This window comes from Microtus pennsylvanicus, chromosome 6, assembly GCF_037038515.1.
Source record: "Microtus pennsylvanicus isolate mMicPen1 chromosome 6, mMicPen1.hap1, whole genome shotgun sequence".
Classification (NCBI taxonomy): domain Eukaryota; kingdom Metazoa; phylum Chordata; class Mammalia; order Rodentia; family Cricetidae; genus Microtus; species Microtus pennsylvanicus.
This window is the reverse complement of record NC_134584.1, coordinates 108,357,273-108,373,657: the sequence shown is the minus strand read 5'-3', so window position 1 is coordinate 108,373,657 and position 16,385 is coordinate 108,357,273. Positions and strand designations below refer to the sequence as shown.

Here is a 16,385-nt window from a genome sequence, read left to right as displayed (position 1 = left end):
AGATCTGTTTAACTTACTTTAATAATGTTTCATGAGCATTACTGAGTTTTCCGATCACCTAAGAGTCTGGGCTCCTTCGGCCTATATGTAATCAAGCCCCATAGTTCAATAGGAGGGAATGCTGATTGTGGACGCTTTAACTTCTGGCCCCTCACCTCCTGCCCTACCTAATAGACCAGGCTAGCCTCTAATTCATGACCCTCTCGCCTTAGCCAGTCACCAGAAAGCCACCGGCACTGACCACCATACCAAGAAAAATGCTTTAATTCAAATAAACCTCTTGGCTCAGTGTGTGTGTGTGTCTAAGAGAGAGAGAGAGAGAGAGAGAGAGAGAGAAATAGAGACAGAGACAGAGAATGCACCCAGAAGTCAAAAGAGGATGAGAGGATCTCTGGAGTCCTACTCTATATCACTCTGCCTTACGCCTTTAAGACAGTGTTTCTCCACAGAGGTGGTACTGGGAAGCAGAGGCAGGTGGGTCTCTGTGAGTTCAAGGCCAGCCTTGTCTAAAAAGTGAGTTCCAGGACAGCCAGGGCTACATAGAGAAACCCTGTCTCAAAAAAAAAAAAATACAGTGTTTCCTGTTGAACCTGGAACTAGACTGGCAGCCAGTAAGTTCCACCAACTTTTCTATCCCCAAATCCAAGTGTTGGGGCTATAAGCAGGGCCTGGCCACATCTATTTTTTTGGTTTTTTTTTTAATTTTATTTTTTATTTTTCTCTCTCTCTCTCTTTTTTTTGTTTGTATGCTGAGGTCCAAGCTTAAACACACAGAGGTATCTCCTCAATGGAGGAAGTGAAATACTTGCATTCCACTCAGAAAGCTGGGAATGGATATCGTTAACAACCTGGTGATGTTTTGCTATCTACAGAGCCAGATCTCGCCCAAATCCCTGAGAATGATTATCCCAGACTCTTTCTCCCTAGACCTTGATCTTTATCTCATAATTAGAGAGATGTTACCTGTACATAGCCTGATAACCTTCATACTATCTCGGTCAGAGACCATAGCAGATCCTGGGCCAATGGTTCTCAACCTGTGGGTCTTGACCCATTTAAGTGTGGGGTTGTTAAAAAGAGGAACCTTTTCACAGGGGTTGAATATCAGATATTTACACTATGATTCATAACAGTAGCAAAATTACAGTAGCAATGGAATAATTTTATAATGGGGGGTTCACCACAACATGAGGAACTGTATTAGTGTAAATATCTGATAATGTCACAGCATTAGGAAGGAAGGTTGAGAACCACGGTCCTAGGCCTTTACTTTGTAAAGGTATTTCTATGCAGTCATGCATATTATTAGCTTTGTTGTGCACCTGGAATTGGAATGGTTATCGCCTGGAAACTTTTTTCCAAATCCTATTGTGTTTAAATGTGCGGACCATAAACCGCCTGGCATCAGACTCTCTGGAAATTTGATCCAGCCTGACCACTGACTAAGTTGGGCTGAACTGAGTTCTCTCATCCTCACCGTTTTTCCTTCCGGTTTTTCAAGACAGGGTTTCCCTGTGCAGCCCTGGCTGTCCTGGAACTGGCTCTGTAGACCAGGCTGGCCTCGAACTCAGAGATCCACCTGCCTCTGCTTCCCTAGCGCTGAGATTAAAGGTGTGTGCCACCACCACCTGGCTTGTTCTCATCTCTTTGTGGTTTGTTTTCCTGCCTGCCAAGATGCTTGCAGGGACTCCTGCAATGCTGGAATCTCTCTGACCCACTAAGCCACCTTTCTCCCATCCCCCAACACACATTTGTTAAAAAAGGGTTATGAGATGTTTTAGCATTGCCAATTAGAGAAGAAAATACAAAGGAGCTCTGAGTTCTACAGCCTGCTCCTGGTGGACATGCCAGGGTCAAGGAAGCAGAGAACAGCGTTCTATACAGAGAGAGGTCCTACAGTTTCTGTTTTGGTGATGCTGCCTCCAGGTACTGCTGACAGAAGTAGTGAGAAGATGGCTCCCTTGGAATCTGTGGGGCCGACTGAGCTCAATGGACTAAGGAACGACAGCGAAGAATTGGGACAAGCCTGGGAGGAGGGTGCTGAGGGTCCTGGATTCCCCCTCATCGTCCGGACAGATGGGATCAGGAGGGTGTGTGTGGTCTCAGTTCTGCTACAGGTTCTCCTGTGACCTGGAAGGCAGTGTGCAAGAGGGGACTGGGTCCCCCGCAGCAGTGTTTAAATTCACATTGATGGTAGAGTAAGCAAACAAGGGTCTGAAGTGGGGCTCCTCTGAATGGGGACACCTTTGACCCATTGGCATGGGATGGTAGCAAAAACATGTGGGACCCCATCCTCAAGTGCAGAGGCAGGCTTTGTGGTCAACCTGTGCAGTCAAACGGGGGTCCCATTAGGAGAACTTCAAGTTTTGTTATTTTGAAATTCTTTCCATTTTTGATTTTTAAAATTACGTTTATTTATTTATTTGTATGTGTGTGCATATGTGCATCTTCACAGTGGTGCCCCTGAGTGTGTGTAGAGGTCAGAGAACAACGTACAGGAGGAGTTCGTTTCTCACTATGTGGAACCAAGCTGAGAGAGACCCTATGTTCCTGAAAGAAGCTGAAAACGCCTCTTTCTACCTTCCTTACCCAGTCTTCCTTAAAGCCAAGACCTGGACACACGACTCAGGGCTTCCTGTCAGACCCGTAATCCCTGCTTTAAACAGTGGTGGCATCTCTGTCCCACATCTGTGCTGTCAGTTGTGGCTACTGTACCTAGCAGAGGCAATGAGGTCTTCATGAAGCCGTCTCTGCCATGCCAGATCTTCCAGACATGATTCTCTTGCTCTTCCACAGCCCCGGGGGCTAACAAATGTCTTCCACAAACTCATTTCTGCTTAGAGTTGCTAGAATTAGTTTTTGCAGCTTACAACCAAGATTCATACAAATATAAGACCAAGAGTACGCAGAGTGAGAAGCCCGATAGAAAACAGTGGGTGGGCAGTCTAAGGCCAGTGAGTAGCTAGAGGACAGTGAAAATCCAGCTGGTATTAAGGGAAAAGATTCCAGCAGTTCATGGCATGCCTTGATAAGACAGCTAATCGTGTGTCCCTTAGAACAAAGAACCCAACAAACACAAAGCTTTTCAGGACCTTTTCAGCTCCTGCCAAAAAGGAGTAGAAGGATCATACTGAAGTCAAGTCAGGGTGGTTGTGCTAATGGCCGCATAGCAAAGTGATGTCCACTGGAAGCCCCCATCTGTAGGTGCCCTCGGCCAGTAAAGCTCAGATTATCTGTGCATGGTCTCCAGGAGATAAGGAACACTGCCCAAGCACACCCCCAAGACAGTCTCTTCAGGTGCAAAGCAACAATATTAGTAAGCCGGTTGGGAGCAACGCTCAGTGGTACATATGGTGCTTGCCTGTTGTGCATGAGAACCTGGGTTTGATCTCCAGTAATGAAAAAAATTAAGTCATTTACATTAATCTTATCTTCGTATTTACTCTTTAAGAGTTTTTATTTTACTGTTTGTTTTAGGTTTTGGTTTGGGTTTTGATTTTTCAAGACAGGGTTTCTCTTTGTAACCTTGGTTGTCCTGCAACTCACTCTGTAGAGAGGTTGGCCTAGAACTTAGAGATTTGCCTGCCTCTGTCACCCAAGTGCTGGGATTAAAGGCAGGTGCTTGGGCCAGTTGACAAACTCCAGTCACAGTGGGAGGGATTGGTTTGGGGGGGCGGGACCATCTCACTCGGAGGGGTGGGGCAAGGTCGTGGGCGGGGCCACGGGTCCGGCTGGTGCTTCTGGAGGCAGGATGGCATCTTTTGCACTCACCGCTGTTGTCTTGGTACTTGAATCCTGAACAGCTTAAGGTTGCTTCATATCCTTGTCTCCCCAATAAGACTCCAACTAAAGGCAGGGGGAGGGGGGATGTAGGAAGGGAGGGAGGAGGGCACAGGTGGGGTGCAAGGCAAGAAAGTAGGGCCCTTCTGCCTCCAAGCTGGCATCATCGGAAGTAGTTGGTAAAGCTTCATTCAGGCCTGGTTCAGAGAGACATGGCAGCAAAATGAACTTTTATAGACTGGGGAGAACAGATGCCCTGGCTTAGGAGGGTTTGCCACACCAAGGACAAATAAAGTCCCTAAATGAAATTCCACCTATATAGGCATATGGTAGGTCCCTCAAGTGTCCACACTATGAGTCGGGGAACACCAGTTCTTCCTGGGTGCCTTCCTAGCTTCATTAAACAGCTTAAATCGGTGAAAGAAAATAGTAGTATTAAATGAGACCACCTAAAGTGACCAGGTTTGTTTCTCAGCTGTGCTACTTTGGGCAAGTCACTCAACCTCTCTGCTGGCATTTCCTCAACTGGAAGATGGAATGTGGTGTGAAGGTGATGTGTGATAGTACTCCCCAGGAGGAGATGCCACACACCACTCCCCAGATTTCCAGGGTATATTTCTTTTTTAACCTTGCTGCTTGAGGCACAATGTTGGGAGCTGCTAGGAAAAAAAGAAAAGACAAGAAGGAGAAGAGAAGGAGGAGAAAGAGGAGGAAGAAGAGAAGGAAGAAGAAGAGAAAGAAGATGAGGAAGAAGAGGAGGAAGAGGAGGAGGAGAAGAGAAAGAAGAGGAAGAAGAGGAGAAAGAAGAGGAGGAGGAGTTTCTGAAGGCAAAGAATTGAGTCTCTAAGTTACCAGGGAGCCTGAAAACGCCCAGAGTGTGGCTTAGGTTCTGAGGATGAGCTGAAAGGGACTGAGGACTCTGAAGCACCAGCCCCTCTGGTCGTCCCAGGAATATCTTCTCCACCATCTGAATGCCCCTTCAAGGCCAGCAGTTGGCTAGGCATGATGGTGCATCCCTAAAGTTCCAGTACCCCGGAAGCTACGGAAGGAGGATTGTCGTGAGTTCGAGTCCAGCCTGGGCTACACGTGAATTTGAGGTCAGTCAGAAATTGGCAAGCACAACAAAACAAAACAGTAACTGCAACAACAATATAAAAACAAAATACACACAGGGAAAAAAGAAAAATAAATTGACCAATCACAAAGGCAGCTGATTCAGAATGTCATTTAATTCTTTGTAAAGCTTCTGATCTGGGAAATTCCAGCTGCCCAAGGGAGTTTGGTCCAGATGGAGCAGAACATCTTCTGGCTACTGGCTCTGGGTTTTGCTTCAAGGATCCATGGAAACCTATCTTTCCACTCAAAAGCAGGCTGAGGGTCCCTGGCTTTTCTCTTCCTATGCTAGGCTTCTTTAGGACCCCGTGTTCATTTCTCACGGGCTTCAGTGCTACCCTTACCCAATGTCCAGCATTGTGCAAGTTCTGAGACCTCTGCAGATGTTGGACCTTCAATCCCAGCCAGGCCCTTGTTTCACACAGGTGAGCAGGCAGGCAAACTGACTCGTGCACTCGGGGATGGCAGAAGAGCTGCTTGGCCAGGCTCAGGGCCCTGGCTCCCACAGGGAAATGTGCTTCTGAGCTGGAACGAAAGCATAACAGAGTGAGTCCGCCTGAGGGGGCTCGGCTGTACTCACCCAGAAGTAGCCATGGCTGTGTTCTCTTGGGGAACTCCAAATTCTAATAGGTGGATGCTGGCAATTGAGATGGTCCAGGGTCACTTCTGTCCCTCCCGCATAGATTATCGGGCTGTCCGCAATTAGGGCACAGTAGGGAATCTGACAGATCCCCAGGTGATAGCTTTTATGATAGGAGGAGAGGAACCCTGGAGAACTCCCTAGCAAGATGTGGGTCCAGTCCTGTTTCTCTGCAGGGGCACGGCTCGCAATGCTGGGCCATCATCATCCTCTCAGCCTCAAACAGCTGTAAATACAAGGCCCTGAGCAGGAAACTCTCTCTGACTCTGTGCACTCAGAAACACTATATTCCTAGGACTTGGATGTCCAAGCAACAGAGAGCAGACCATTAGCACACCAGGGGACAGGTTCAAGGGAGGAAAGCCGAGACCACGGTCTCACCAAACTGGCATATGTAACGGTTTCGAGTTTTACAACGTTGGTCGTTCCAGTTGAAGGCAGCAGATGCCTGCATCTCCACACAGTTTCCGAACCTGTGGGGCCAGAATAAAGACTGCTTGGGGAGAGGAATGAAATTAGGAACTGACCAGAGTGGTCAACCCTGCACCCCTTCAGGACACCCGCATCTGTGAGACCCAGGGGCTGCTGGGAGCCAGTGCCACTCTGTTCCCTGCACACCGCAACTCTCCACAGGGAGACTGGGAGGCCCCTGTAACTCCCCACCCAGCCCGGTCCAGCACTTAGCCACGGCGGGAATAGACAGGCCCTCATCCTTCTGCCACCAAGAGAATATTTGCTGGCCGTGCAGTCAGGCGTGGCTGCAATGAGGATGTGCTGGGAGAGAGATCTGGAGTCCTGGATGACTCCAGATGTAGACTCACCACCTCTATCCCTATTATGGCACTCCTGGGCTTTGAAGACCAGGGCAATGCCACATAGCCAGAATGCTCTCTGTACAGGACAGCTGGTGGAGGTAGGCATGACGAATGCAGACAGGTGGATGCAAGAAATGATGAATTGATGCAGGCAGTAGACAGGTAAGGGAGTGGGCTACAGATAGCCAGTGCAAATAACAATGATACATGAATGGAATTTTTTTTTCGAGACAGGGTTTCTCTGTGTAGCTTTTTGGAACCTGTCCTGGAACTCACTCTGTAGAACAGGCTGGCCTCAAACTCACAGAGATTTGCCTGCCTCTGCCTCCTGAGTGCTGGGATTAAAGGTGTGAGCCACCACCACCCAGCTGGATGGAAACTTCTTGAGTCCCCTCTTCCATGTAATGTATACCTCTGTGCCTTCCTGATCTCAGCCCTGTGTCTGCATCAGCGGGGTCCAGGCTTCCCTGGCACCTAAAACCAGGTAAGGTCCAGACCTTTACAGGCTGGGTGAAAGTTCCTCAGGGGCATCTGAAGCTCAGACAGATCCAAGTGGGAAGTGGGCCCAGGGGAGGGGATAAGCATCCTAGCTAGACTCACCCCTGGTTGTCAGGCTGCCCAAAGGCAAAACTGGTGAAGGACTGGTGTTCTCCAGTAGTCCAGCGGAAGGAGTCCTTAGATGCCTTGTAGGTGAGGCCTGGGCCAGGATAGCCAAGGTTGCCCATCGTCTGAGAGTTCAGAAGCCTGCTGCCTAGTACCTTTCAACCTCCCAGGTATTAAGCCTCTCTTTCCAGAACTCTCCCCCAACTGTGGTTCTTCCCTTCCTGCGGCCCTCTTCCCAGGGAAGGAGACCATCCTGACTACTGACCTGCTCCATGCTCCAAACCCTTACCATTCCCTTGCTATCTGTTAGTGGGTGGTGGGGGCTGCCAAAGTCCATTTTCTCCTAGGGTTTTGTAGAACTTAAGGTCCCCCAATTACCCCATCCTGCCAAGCACTCACCAATCCAGAAATTCCTGGTCTCAAAGTCGCTGTCAGTCACCTCGTTGGTGGTCTCCAGGCGGCCCAGGTAGAAGGCAAGGATGTCTTGTACTTTCTGGCTCTCGATCTGGGCTAGCACCCCACCTTTTCCCTGTAACCCCACTCTGGGTCATATGGGACAGGCTGTAGCGATCAGTCCCAAACCTTTCTGCCCATTCTGTTGTCCCACCGTGGTCAGGATCCCGAATGTGTGTGCTGGCTGGGCTGTCATTATCTCCATCCCCAACAACCTCCTGCCTCTGGGAATGGAAATCCTCTTTCTCTCCGCTGTTAGATTTCCCTCTATATGTGCACATGAACCCAATTAGCAGTTCATGGGTCCAAGCATGCCCCTGTTCTCACGAGAGTTTTGTCTCAATAACATGGCATCTTGAATATAATCAGACCAATTGTCAATATTAGCAAGTCAAGAAATGCGAAGGAAAACTTGGGTTTCTGGCTTTAGGAAACTCTGTGTTCTGCCCAGCCTGTAATGGCATCCCAGCCTGTCCACTATCAGCTGGAGCTGAGTCAAGACAGCTCCTTCCATAGGAGTGGGGCGGAGCCTTGTTCTTGGGTGTTAAGTGGGCTCCTGGCTTGTATGAGCCTTGAATCTATGACTCCTGCTTTTTACTAATGAAGAGAACGAGGCCAGGAGAAGTTGGCCCAAAGTCACCCCATTACAACCCTGGGAAGGCGAGGATCAGTTCTCACCTGACATTTCGTCTTGGCTCCGTAATAGGTGTCTGCCTCAGAAGACACCATGAAGCAGTCTCCATCAATCCTCAGGTCACAGGCGTGAAAAGGGAAGTGCACCTTGGCTGGCAACAGGAACAGGAAGGCCTAAGTCTGTGTGATGATCTCAGAATCCTTACCCTCTCCCACCAGGCTGAGCTAAATTCAAGGTACCCCAGCTTCCAGTCAACTACTCCAAACTGGAAATGGGGAGAAGGCAGGAGTGTGCTGGTAAGTTTGCAAGTATGAGACCACTCAAGGGAGAGAAAGAGGGGGCTGGGGAAACCCAGGGCTAGAGAGATAGCTCAGTAGGCAAAGCGCTTGCTGCTCAGCCCGATGCTCTGGGTTCAATCCCCAGGACCCACATGGTGAAAGGAGAGAACTGACCTCCACAAATTGTCCTCTGACATCCACACCTGTTCTGTGGCACGCACACACAAATAAAATACCATTAAAAAAAAAAGGTCCATAAACCAAGTAGTAGTGGCGCACACCTTTAGTCCCAGAACTCAGGAAGCAGAAGCAGGTGGATCTCTGAGTGAGGCCAGTCTGGTCTACAGAGCGAGCTCCAGGGCAGCCAGGACTACACAGAAAAACCTGTCTTGAACTCCCCGGCCACAAATCCATAGTTTGTAGCCTTTGCCAATTCCATCGATATAAATATTCCACTGTGACCAATTTGAGGATATTAGTGTTTTTCCTGAGCAAAGAGTTGGCATGACACATGAACTGTTATGAGCTGGCAAAGTCAGATCCAGCCCACCACACATACGCACTGAAGAGGGTTCTGAAAGCAACCTCAGGTTGGAACTCACTGGCACACTGGGCTCCCCCATAGCCGACATCGCAGATACAGGAGCATTCTTCCTCCCGGAACCGGCCATGCACACACTGCACACTGCACCGCACTGCCAGGACAGAGCAGAAGAGCAGACTGCTAAGCCTCTAACCACCTGGACCTCATACTGCCTTGACAGGTCACGGAGAGTGGGCAGTGGGACAGGAGAGGCCCCTTCTGTCTCCTAATTCTGTCTTTGTTTCAATAGATAGTCTATAGGGCCAAATCTGATTCCTTTTATCTTTTTTTAAAATATTTATTTATTTATTATGTATACAATAGTCTGTCTGTGTGCATACCTGCCAGCCAGAAGAGGGCACCAGACCCCATTACAGATGGTTGTGAGCCACCATGTGGTTGCTGGAAATTGAACTCAAGACCTTTGGGAGAACAGGTAATGCTCTTAACCTCTGAGCCATCTCTCCAGCCCCTCCTTTTATCTTTTTAAGTCAATTGTTACTCTATAGCCCTAACTGAGCTATAGTTCACTATGTAGCCTAGGTTGATCTGGAGTTCATGACAGTCACACTGCCTCAGTCTCCCAAGCACTAGGGTTATAGTTCTAAGCATTTAAAACCATCTATCTATCTATCTATCTATCTATCTATCTATCTATCTATCTATCTATCTATCTATCTATCTATCTATATCAGGGCAGGGCATACACTTGGGGCTCTGAATTTTTACTGAATGGATGCACAAAGTGTGAAAAGACAGTGGTAGACACTTTTTTCTTTTCTTTTCTTTTTGTTTTGTTTTTCAAGACAGGGTTTTTCAATGTAGCTTTGGAGCCTGTCCTGGAACTCACTCTGTAGAATAGGCTGGCCTTGAACCTACAGAGATCCACCTGCCTCTACTACCCAAGTGGTGGGATCAAAGGTGTGTGCCAGCACTGCCCGGATAGTCAACACTTCTAATGCACTTGAGACTCCCTCGGAACTCTCTGAATGTCTGGCCACTTCAGCCGTTCAGCGGTCCCGCTGTTCCAGCTCCAGTACACACCACAGGATAGGTGTATGCCGACCGAGGTGTATCTCCCTCACACTCACCTCTCAGGCTCAGCCAGAATGAACACTGAATCCTCACCTTGGCAGTACCTCCCTGTGTAGCCAGGGGGACAGTGACAGAGACAAGTGCTAATGTTGAGGTATCCGTGATTTCGGCAGCTCACGCGACATGGGTTTCTGGGGACCTCTGGTGAGAAGAGGAGGTAATTCTGAGAAGAGGCCTCTTTCCAGCAGGTCAGGCAGGTGCTTTCCTAGGTGCTGAGGCCAAGGCTTCTGGGACAGCCCCTCAGACTGCTAGTTCCCACCAATTCTAACCCTCGTGTACCCACTGTTTCTGGAGGCAAATATGGCAAGACACTCACCACAGAGGCCTCCTGCATGATCCCAAGCCTTGAAGCAGCCCGAGACACTGGCTGTGCAGAGTGAACACCAGGAGCCTTTCTTATAAGGGGCGATTGTCTTCCCGTTCACGTCCCAGTTGCCTCTGTGAGAGGAAGCATCAGACGGTTTGGAGAACCTGGCCTTGGGCAGGGCAGGACCAGGAGCTTTGGGCAGAGTTGAGGAGAGGCTTTGGGTGGGAAAGGAATGGGTTCTGGCTGCCTTCCCCATGGGCCCCTTTAGCACTCTGGCCGAGTTAGGGATTCAGGGGGCTGGATCTGCCAGGAGACCAGCGAGGAAAGAGAGATGACTTCTGTATCAATCCTAGACACTTGCCCTCAGAGTAGGAAGGACATTCATGGACAAGTCCTGTTCCTTCATGGCCAGAATCTTTTATATCTTCTTCCCTTTATCTACTTCTCTCTTATGCAGAACAAGGGTAAAGACATTTTGGGTGGCTGGGTGTACCCTAAGAGGAAGTCATCCACTCACGCCTCCCCTTCAGTCCCAGCCTCCCTGTCATTCACTCCACCCCCAGCTATCACCCAGCCTCTGGTGAGGGGCTTACCCAGGGGAGTAGGCACAGACAAAGGTTTCCATGACTGCCTGGTCCACAGAGCATAGATGCCTCCCACAGCCCAGCTGGCTGGAGGTGGCCCACACAAGCTGCAGAGAACACAATGGCGCAGAAACCCTTTCAGACTAGCCTTCCTTCAGGCTGGGGGATTGCAGCTCAGACAGTTATACCTGGGGAGGCTTTGGCCTCAACCAGGCAGACAGGGGCTCCTTACCTCCCTGGAGCCCGGGGAACAGCAGCTATGCTGAGCAGAGCCATCAGAATTGAGGGAAGCTTGTGGAATGGAAGGGGTGAAGATGGACGGTTACTAAGTGTCGAAAGGAGGGAGGGTCGTGAGCAGATGGAGAATGACAGAAGAAAGACTTTGCTGTCAAGGGCCTTGGGTAAGATGTAAACACGGCCGCCAGCCTTCACTTCTCCCTGTAGCACTGCATAGCAGATACCTACATTACGATTCATAACAGCAGCAAAGCTACAGTCATGAGGTAGCAGTGAAATGGTTTTATGGTTGGGGGTCACCACAACATGAGGAACTGTATTAAAGGGTCACAGCATTAGGAAGGTTGAGAACTGCCACACACACACACACACACACACATACACACACAGACACTCACACAGACACACACACACACACACACACACACATGCGCACACATTTAGACAAGGTCTCACTATGCAGCATGCAACACTGGCCAGGAAATTACTGTGTAAAGAGGTTGGCTTCAGACTCATAGAGTCCTGCCTGTTTCTGTCTCCCAGATGTTAGAATTAAAGGTACATTCCATCATGTTCCATTTATAGACTGTCCTTTCCTGCTAGAGATTTATTTCAGGGCCTGGCACATGCTGGACTAGTACCCTGCCATTCAGTTACAGTTCCCCATTCCCCAGTCCACTAATCCATACTTTTTTTTTCTAACGAATGATCTCATATTGTTTAGGTTAGCCTCAAACTCTCTGTGTACCCAAGGATGACTTTGAACTCCCGATGCTCCAGCCTCTGCCTCCTGAGTCCTAGGATTGCAGGCATGCTTCCATGTCTTGCTTTAATATAATGTAATTTATTTATTTATTTTTTTGTTTTTTGAGACAGGGTTTCTCTGTAGCTTTGGAGCCTGTCTTGGAACTTGCTCTTGTAGACCAGGTTGGCTTCAAACTCACAAAGATACGCTTGCCTCTCCCTCCCAAGTGCTGGGGTTAAAGGTGTGTGCCACCACTGCCTGGCTATAATGTAACGAACAAACAAACAAAAACAGACAAAAAAAACCCAACAACAAATAAAACAAAAAGAAACCAAAATGGAACAAGGTCCAATTGTTTTAGGGACAGATTATAACAAATGTCATATAATTTATTCCAGAAAATAGGAAACAAGACAAAGATTCTATTTAAAATTTTGGGTCAATTTCACTATTATGATGTGTATACTAAAGGTGTTAAAACAGGCTGAAAATTTTGCTTGTGTTATTCAGTGTTGTACTAAGCCTCTAAACAGAACCGGGTGTGTGTATACATATATATATATATGTGTGTGTGTGTGTGTGTGTGTGTGTGTGTGTGTGTGTATATCTATATCTATCTATCTATCTATCTAATCACTCAAGAAATATTCATAGTTGTTGAATGGAGGAGAAAAAGAAGGAAACTTTCTTGAGAATGATGCACCTGAACTTGAGAAAGGTTCTTCTATGGAGGGAGAGAAGGAAAAGCCAAGGTACAGGGCTCTGGTGTGGTTACCTCTAAATATAGAGAGTGTCCTTTCAAGGATAAAATACGGCCTTTTCTAAGATGACTGGGAGACCATGCCCTAGCCTCACTGGCAATACACTCACCTGGGTGTAGTGGGTGCAGGTGGCATTGTGGGCACACTCAGCGTCCCCATGTCTATACCGCAGCCCTTCGGCAAACCAGAGTTTGACCACTTCGACAAAGGATGCCGAGCCCACGGGCAATAGCTGCACATTCCAGCCCACTTGTGGGGTGTGCCGTGGGAAGGAAATGCCACAGAGGGCTGCCCTGGCTTGAGCTATTCGGGCCAGGCTCTCGCTCCAGTCCTGGGGGTGGCACAAAGAAAGACACCCTCAGGTGGTTTTCCCTTCCAGTTGCTGGGTGACAAAATCAGCTTGGGGAGAGACAGTTTATTCGGCTCAAATTCCAGTCCATCATTGCAGAGAAGTCAAGGAGGCAAGAACTTGAAGCTGCTCGTCACAACCAGTCAAGAGCAGAGAGAGAGAGAGAATGAGCCGTGCGTGTGGTGCCCAGCTCAGGGCCTTCTTTTCCCTGGTCCTACAGCCCAGGACTCAAACCCAGGGAATGCTGCCACCCAGCATCTCTCTGTGTAGCCCTGACTGTCTTGTAACTCACTCTGTAGAACTGGCTGTCCTAAAACTCAGAGAAATCTGCCTGCCTTTGCTTCCCAAGTGTTGGGGTGAAGGCATGTGCTACTCCGCTCAGCTTGGGCCACCTACTTTTAAATTGGGTCTCTCTAAGTCAGTTAACATATCAAGACTGTCCATCACCAATGCGCCCACGGTCCAACCTGATCTAGACAATTGCTCGGTGAAATTCCTTTCCAGACAACCAAAACGAACCATTACAACCGGCCTTTAGATAAGGGGGAAGCTAATGGCCAATGAATCACCTCCCATGGTCTTTGAGCATCCGTGGGGTGCCAGCTCACACTGAGCAAAGAGGGAGTTGCCTGCCTAATGAATGCTCAGAGCTCTTTTCCTCACCAGGCAGAGCCTCGGACGGTTCAGACGGGACCTCTGGAGCTGCCCAAGAGACATCAGGAAAGCCAATTGTGCCTCCATCTTCCTGAGGCTTGCATAAACACCCTTAGGCCCTGTTCCTTAGGGAACAGCACCAGCCTAGGCAAGGGAATTACTTCAGCAGCCATGTTCCCCATCTAGTACTCTGAGCGGGGACAGTGCCCAGATTTGTAGGAGGCTGGCTTGTATTTTCCTTAAGAACGAGGAGCACTGACCACAGTCAGAAGAATTCTGCTGCCCCCCTCTGGCCAAATGTGATTTTTTAAAAATATTTATTTATTTATTATGTATACAATATTCTGTCTGCGTGTATTCCTACAGGCCAGAAGAGGGCACCAGACCTCATTACAGATGGTTGTGAGCCACCATGTGGTTGCTGGGAATTGAACTCAGGACCTCTGGAAGAGCAGGCAATGCTCTTAACCGCTGAGCCACCTCTCCAGCCCCCAAATGTGATTTTTCCAGGCCTTTGATAAAGGGCCCCGAGAAAGGTACAAATCCTAACTCTCCTCAATCATCAGGGTCCTGGGGGTAGAAGGACTCACTCACTGCCTTCCAAGTACAACTCGGAAGATCCTGGCTGCTCAGGACAGTAGGCACGAGGAGGAGACAGAGCCCCTCAGAGTAGGGCAGGAGAGAGAAGCCCGCCAGAGAAGCCGACTGTTCCCTCCTGGCCCTCCCCCACCTCCTGAGAAACTGACCCCTGAGTTCTCAAGGTCACCACCCACTGTGGCTGTCAGCCTCCGCACTAGCGGGAGGCAGCCATGGGGAACCTTGCCCTCCCTTACTCAATTCCTCCCTTGTTCCCTGGCCTGTTCTCACGGGCTGAGTGGGGGTCCCAGACTATGAAGGTAGTGGGGGGGGCTGTCCCAGACTATGAAGGCAGTACGACTGTACCCTCAGAATGATCAGCCCTAAGCCTGCAGCCTCCATCATAGAGGTTCTAAATTGCAAATAATTGAGTGCGTGAGGAACTTGGGAGAGGCCCCTTATACTTGCTAGATAAACCCTGGTCCTGTACCAGTTCCCCCACAGCCCAGCGGGATGCTGCTCACTCCCCGCTCCGCACCTCTCTCGTTTCTGCGGGACTCCTTTGTGTAACTCCTTTTCCCTGGAGGAGGGAAGACTGGCTCCTCCATATCTGTTGATCTCCGTGGCAACAGGATGCCCGGAAAGGCAGGTTTGTCCTTTATGCCAGTGTGAGTTGCTGAGGGCACTGACCTCCATACTAAGGGCTTTCCCTGAAGGAAGAGGCTACATAGATCTCCAGCAACCAAGACCATGGTGCCCCGGGGAAAGGGGACCTGACACTGGCAAGCCGTCCTGGGCTCATTTTGGGGCTCTGGCAGCCTTGATAGAGCAGTTGGGCATACTCACCATTCTCTGCATGTTGGCTGCAGGAGGCTGGACCTGGCTCCGCAGGCGGTTGTGCAGGGAGAGGATTAAGAAACTCTCCTTCCTGCTCAGGGCTGGAGGCCAGGAGACAAGGTTAGCGATGACCAGCAGCATCTGGGACATCCCCCCCCCCCCAGCCAGCTGAGAGCGCAACCCCGCCCAGGGACACGGATCTGAGATGAGGAGGGACAATAATAGGTGTGTAGGGGAGAACTCCCAGGACAGAGATGAGACAGGGAAGCAGATGAGGACAGGCCAAATCCAGAGCAATGGTTTGTGGATGGGGGGACGATGAGGGGAATAAGAGACCCAGCCCTGGACTAGAAGCAGTTCTGGCTGCAGCTCCTTTCTACCACTGGGTTTCTTCTCAGGTCTTAGGTGAAGGCTCTAACTAGTATCTTTTCTTAACTCCAATCCTGGACCATCTGCTTCCTCCTTCCTCCTCCCCAGTATCCTTTCACCATGTCCCCCTCCCTGGATTGTTATAATGGGTCCTCTCATCATATTACATCAGTTTTGGGTACCTGACTCCTAGAAACCCCTTGGTACCCCTTCTTCAGGCTCATAAACAGCACCTCTACTCCCGTTTCTGCCTAGGTACCCCTTACCTTGGAGAGTTGGAGCCTGCTGGGGTGTCTGCACTTCTGTCCTGGAGATGTCAAGGAGAGACAGGAGCACAAGCAAGAGACCAAGCCACTGGCTCTGGCCTCCCAGCCCCAGGCAGGGCTCTGGCTGAATCTTTGGCCTGCCTGGTGCTGCAGACATGGCTTCTCTCAGCAGTTCAACTAACCGACCCAGGCTTCGTGAAGCTGTTCACAGTCTCCAGGAGTCACGCTAAGCTGCCAGACAAAAGGAGGAGGCTAGTGAGTCATCATTGTGTCCAAACAGCCTCCCCTCGGTGGTGCACAGGCTTCAAAAGAGACACAGAACCCCTAAATGCCTCGTTACTCAAGCTCCAGTGTCTGGCCAGTCTGCTCCGCAACAGCAAGCAGAGCAGTGTGCACTGACCCCGTGGCCCCTGCTAATCATTGTAGGATTATTAGCACCCTCGGGGAGCCCCCAAAGACCCTGCTGATTGGCCTGCAGACATTCCAGGACGGTGGATTAGCGACTTGATGGCTGTACCCTGGCAGGGACAATGTCCTCCAAGCTTACGGACAGCTTCTATTCCCTAGCTCCACTCATGGGGAGGAGGTTGGGACTTTGGCGGTGGGCCCATAAAGCAGGCAGGAACTGGGCAAGACCCCAGGGGAGTTCTTCTCTTTCTTGGGAAGCGCATCCCAAACCCCCAGCCATGAATTAAACATAGGGAGG

At 49.7% G+C, this 16,385-nt stretch overlaps 1 protein-coding gene across 5 annotated transcripts; it reads right to left on the bottom strand.

Annotated features, from left to right (window-relative positions):
- Positions 1 to 4,996: 4,996 nt before the first annotated feature.
- On the bottom strand, positions 4,997 to 15,955 carry LOC142852970 (C-type lectin domain family 18 member C-like). 5 transcript variants are annotated; one of them, XM_075977943.1, is made up of 12 exons: positions 15,680 to 15,955; positions 15,054 to 15,145; positions 12,738 to 12,959; positions 10,895 to 10,992; positions 10,311 to 10,432; positions 10,028 to 10,135; positions 8,919 to 9,011; positions 8,083 to 8,189; positions 7,351 to 7,480; positions 6,949 to 7,045; positions 5,915 to 6,006; positions 4,997 to 5,418 (listed from the first exon to the last, which is right to left on the bottom strand). In XM_075977943.1, exons 1-12 carry the CDS (start codon positions 15,834 to 15,836, stop codon positions 5,381 to 5,383), a joined length of 1,356 nt encoding a protein of 451 aa, XP_075834058.1. In that variant the 5' UTR covers positions 15,837 to 15,955; the 3' UTR covers positions 4,997 to 5,380. The 5 variants fall into 5 exon arrangements, with proteins under 5 accessions (XP_075834058.1, XP_075834059.1, XP_075834060.1 ...); XM_075977944.1 differs by lacking the exon at positions 6,949 to 7,045; XM_075977945.1 differs by lacking the exon at positions 10,028 to 10,135.
- Between the last annotated feature and the right edge of the window lie 430 nt (positions 15,956 to 16,385).